General features: G+C 46.3%; 1 protein-coding gene and 1 long non-coding RNA gene across 2 annotated transcripts in view; both read right to left on the reverse strand.

The window, feature by feature from the left end:
- Positions 1-316: 316 nt before the first annotated feature.
- LOC106817725 lies at positions 317-2,016 on the reverse strand. Its single transcript, XR_001395096.1, has 2 exons — positions 899-2,016; positions 317-866 (listed from the first exon to the last, which is right to left on the reverse strand). It is a non-coding gene; the product is annotated as an uncharacterized LOC106817725 (long non-coding RNA).
- Positions 2,017-2,785: 769 nt separating this feature from the next.
- The window catches only part of LOC106817723 (cyclin-dependent kinase 6-like), a gene marked incomplete at its 5' end in the record, with an annotated part of 21,545 nt that continues 19,111 nt past the window's right edge, over positions 2,786-5,219 (reverse strand). The window contains 2 exon segments of the mRNA XM_014822412.1: positions 2,786-4,037; positions 4,699-4,834. Coding sequence (XP_014677898.1) covers positions 3,768-4,037; positions 4,699-4,834 — 406 coding nt within the window.

Raw genomic sequence — 5,219 nt, forward strand, 5'->3', positions numbered from 1 at the left:
GCCTCGGGGAGTGAAAAAGTTTCGGCTGAAATACGGCCATTTAGCTGCAAAAGTTTTTTCATGCTTGACTGGTCATGGGCGATACCATCCGCGAGAGGGGAGTAAGGAAGTGATGTACGTAATGACGTATTCATCTACGTTAAACGACGTTCATATACGTGTATGTGTTGTTAGTATAGTTGTTAGAACGATAAACTGTTATCTATGAAACCGGGGTTCGAATCTCCCACGTGGTTATTTGCTTTTCGTATATAATTTGTGTAAGGGTAAACGTATTAAAAGTAAAACGTTTATAAAGAAGATATATATAACGATATATTCATGCTCATCATTTGGTCAAATTTTATTCAGATCAAAGCCTGTCATACATATATATATATAATATAGATATATATATATATACACACCACATCACATGGATGGTATTCGGAGGAATGCCAAGCAAATAATATATGCTCGTCTAATTAAATATTTATCATTTTATAATGTCTAGTTAGGGCATACATGAATCGTGCGCACCGACTTATTTTGAACAACATGGCTACAGAGCTATATCACGACGATACTTCCGCTACTGCACACACACACCAAATACCAACAAAAGGAACATCGCTACTATCAAAAATAGATTAACAACTAGTAGTTCAGAGTTGCACATGTTTATGGTTGTCGTCTTTGCTACTACAGGCGAACATAATTGTGGTGCATTTTTTTGCAAAGGTGCAAAAAACTACTCGCAGGGTCTTACCCCTGTTACCGAAAAGTGACAAAACAATACGCAGGAATTAAAGTACAAAATACATAATAAGAGTTCAATGAGCCAGTTGTCACTAGCGCACGCACCCGGTCCTCCTAAGTGTTTGCACCTTTAAACAAATCAATAAGTAAGTGTTTGCACCTTTAAACAAATCAATAAGTAAGTATTTGCAAACAAATTACTTCCATATAATAGCCACTCCATCGTCCTTTATCATACACCGACTGGATGGCAAAAAAGTAAAAGGTCGATCATCCCAAAATACGGTGGCAGTGTTGATCGTTGTAATAAATAAACTTCAACGAAAGTATCCATTTCCTCATCACATCATTCGTATGCATTGATACGGATCGTTTCGATCCAAGAAACATTCAGAGAATTATATCAGTCATTCATTGGGAGAAAACCTCAACAAGTTCAATCGGAAACAAATTGCCACTAGGTTCTACTACGAGCAGAATATTCTCCATTTCCGTCAGGCCCGTAGGAACTGGGGGGGGCGCCTGCCCCCCAATAATTTCCAGACATTTGTTTAAGTTATTAATACACAGCCACTATCAATTTACAATTGCAATTTGCAATTGCAATTTGCAATGCCAGTGTGCACGAGAAAGCATCATTTCAATATTGAAAATTCAAAAATTTTCTATTCTTTCCAGACTATCTCCCCAATCTGGGCGCTACGGGTCTCGCAGACTGGCTAGCACGTCTATAACCCATTGCCACCCCAATGTCATATACCTTCCTACGGGCCTGATCTCGGTTATAGAATAGATCTGTTTACGCTATCAGTAATTCCTATCATCCCGCCAGCCGTACCTTGCCGCCACCAGGTAGCGCAGCGAGCACACGTTACCTAGAGTTCCTTTATATAGAAGGGACTCTAGTTACCAAAGGCGGTTACCAGACCATTAGATAGAGAACCTTCTTCTATCTATGGTTCTGCGGTGTACGATTACATGCGGCATTGGCGTTAGACACCTTAATTAACTGAGAGTTAGATTGACTGAGCCTGAGAACTTATCAATATCACGTATCAAATCCGTGCCGTCAATTAAACTTGCTTGTAAGGCATATACGGTACGGTACGGTACGCCTGTGTGAACACGCGATGCATTTATATCAATAGTAAAGCAATATGGAAGACCAACATTACAGGCCAAATTATTAATAAACAACACAATGATCTCACTTTCTCTCACGCACACGCGGGGCACACGCGCGCACACCACTACTCACGCCGCCCCGCACGCACGGCAGCCACCGACGCACACAGACACACGTTCATCGTACATCTCTACCACGAAAACAGAACGTGTGGCATCATACCCCAAATACAATTATTATCACCGAATGCTTCCTCTCTCTCTCTCTTCTCTATCTCTCCTCCTCTCCTCTCTCTCTCTCTTCTCTTTCTCTCTCTTCTCTCTCTCGCTCTCGTCTCTCTCTCTCTCTCTCTCTTCTCTCTCGTCTCTCTCCTCTCCTCTTTCTCTCTCCTCTCTCTCTCGTCTCTTCTCTCTCTGCTCTCTCTCTCTCGCTCTTACGAAAACTGTGAAACGAATTGCCTATTACAAACCGACGGACTGACTATTTCGCACCTTGGAATCGTATGAGTAATCGATATTAATGCCCCAAATGAGAGACGTCAACACGTGACGTAAAAGATCGGCTGCAGCGTTTAGCAGCATCGGGGCAGTGCGGGAAAGAGGTAGACAGTTACTACACATGCGTCTAAACAGAGGATTTGCTCCGACCTGTGATTGGAGGATAAAAATAGACCCCGCCCACTTTTCCATTTTTGGAGGATAAAAATAGAATTCGTGACGTTTCGTGTCACCGGTCATAGCCGCGCGTGCATATTTGCTAATTAATTAGACTAATCGCGCTTCAATAGACTCAAAACTCACAGAGATTAAGGCTAAGACATGTGTCTATAATTGCTATAATTTATAGAAATGTAACTCAATTCGTTCGCTCCATATGATAGTTAGTACACGTTCTTACCGGTCATAGCATAGCGTATGCGACGAGAGTGGGCGGGGTCTATTTTTATCCTCCAATCACAGGTCGGAGCAATTCCTCTGTTTAGACGCATGTGTTACTACTAACGCGGCCATGTTTTGACAGCCGCAGCCGTGAGTGGCTAACGACAGTTCATTCTGTTTGAGGCAGGAAAAATGACTTCATTCACCGTATTCTAACAGGATTCCCGTCCACTCGACTTTACCTCGTAATAATGACAGTTAGTCGAAACACAAAAGGGCAGGCAGTTAGCTCTAAACAAAAAATCCCGGCTATAAGATTTTAATAAGACTGTTCTATCGTCACCTCGAGTCATACCGCCGACAGTAATCATCATAAATATTTGTTCACGAGCTACTGGTCCTAGTCTATAACAGGCTGGGGGGGGGGCACGGGAGCAATTAGTACATAGACGCATGTAATTACGCAGTAGTAATTATTGCTTGCCGACGTCGGTCGTCCAGCACGCGCGCATGCATCAATATTGCAGCCGGGAAAGTTACGAAAACGCGCTCCGGCGTACGCTTCTTCAAAGAAGCAGACGTATTCCGTTTCCGTGAGGTTTCCCCGGCGGTGGCGTTACAATGTGGTGTGACCAATCATCGCGCAATAGTTCGCGTGCCGGCTTTTCGTAACCATGGTGATCGGCGGAGGCTACACCGATATCGCTTCTCGGCCCCCCACGCATCTCACGTGTGCACGAATGCGTCGACGACAGTCTCCGTGACGACGAGTCACCCAACGCCGGGTTGTCGTGGCGATGCCCCAACATTGTTCACCATGACGACGACCCGGCAACGGTCGCAGCGGCGATGACGCAGCAGCGTTTGCTACGACGATGCCCCCGACAACGGTTGCCGTGACGACGCCCCCAGCAGTGTTCGCTAAGACGATGCCCCTGACAACGGTCGCCGAGACAATGCCCTAACAGTGTTCGCTACGACGATGCCCCCGGCGACGGGACGCGTCGCCGCGGCAACGCGCGCCACTACCTCGAGGCGCTCTGCGACTCGGTAGACGTGTTCGGATCGTCGGAGCTCAAGGTCCCGCCGACGTCGCTAGCCGACGCCCCGCTCACGTTCATCTCTCCGTCGCTCGCAGACGCCGCGTCCGTCGCCGCGGCAACGGACTCCCGCCTCGTCGTCGGCGACTCGGGTGCGCGCGGCGATAGTGCGCCCCCTGGCGGCCGCTTGATGTAGGGCTCGCGGAGCGCGTCGCGAGCGCTGCTGCGCTTGTTCGGGTTGAACTCAAGCAGACGCTGAAATGATTCCACGGTTACAAGAATTACACACATTTTAACAAAAAAATGGATATATATATATATATATATATCGGTGTTTCCCTTGCATTGACACGCTCAAATTCTCAGCTGCCACACAGAAATTTGTGCAAAACACCGCCTCGCTGACGAAACTTTTGACAACTTGAAAAAGAGATTCAGGAGTCTTATACAATGTGTTCAGAATAGCTTAATAGCAGAATACACCAAATTGCGCTACTTTTTTCAAAAAGAAACTCGGGGGGCATGCCCCCGGACCCCCCCTAGCTGGGCGAGCACCACAGGTGCTTGCTTTGCTAGGACACCGAAAGGCGCAAACACACCACACACAAAGATTTACCACCTCGCAGACTTTTTTGGCCAGGGGAAACACTGTATATTGTATGTTAATTATAATATACAAAGACTATATTAGCAACAGGAATATCCCCTGTTATAATATTTCATACTACAGTATAACATAATCATACATATATATATATATATTTCAAGATCACGACATCATCAAGCCAAAAATGTCGTCATTCATATCAAATTCAAAGACCCGCGATAATCGTAACTATTAGCCTCTGACGACTCGGCGACCGTCTAAGAACTGCTCGTGGCAGCGCAATCTAGGTGAACGAGACGAGATACGTACGGAGAGCAGCCGTTCTCCGTCGGCGGAGATACCGGGAACGTGACTGCTCAGCGGCTTGCGATTGACGCTGAGGAAGGAGCTGTAGGGTACCGACACATCGCTGGGCCAGTCCGCCTCGGGTGGAAGTCCCATCACCCTGACGACAAAAACACACACGAGTCGTGTAGCGCAGAGGCTGTAGCCGAGAGAGTCAATGCGAGAGAGAGAGAGGGAGGGAGAGGATGAGAGAGGAAACGATAGAGATAGAGAGAGAACGAGTGAGGGGAGAGAGAGGGAGGGAGAGGGAGAGAGAAACAGAGAGAAAAGGAAGTGAGGAAAAGAGAGAATGAGAGAGGAAACGTTAGAGATAGAGAGAGAATGAGAGAGAAAGAGGGAGAGAGATAGAGATAGAGATAGAGAGATTGAGATAGAAAGCGTGAAGGGAGAGAAGGAGAGAGGGAGAGAATGGGAGTGGAAGAGATAGAGATAGAGAGAGATAGATTGAGAAAGAGAGGAGAGAGAGAGAGAGAGAGAGAGAGAGA

Source organism: Priapulus caudatus, unplaced genomic scaffold (assembly GCF_000485595.1).
Source record: "Priapulus caudatus unplaced genomic scaffold, Priapulus_caudatus-5.0.1 Scaffold1842, whole genome shotgun sequence".
Classification (NCBI taxonomy): domain Eukaryota; kingdom Metazoa; phylum Priapulida; class Priapulimorpha; order Priapulimorphida; family Priapulidae; genus Priapulus; species Priapulus caudatus.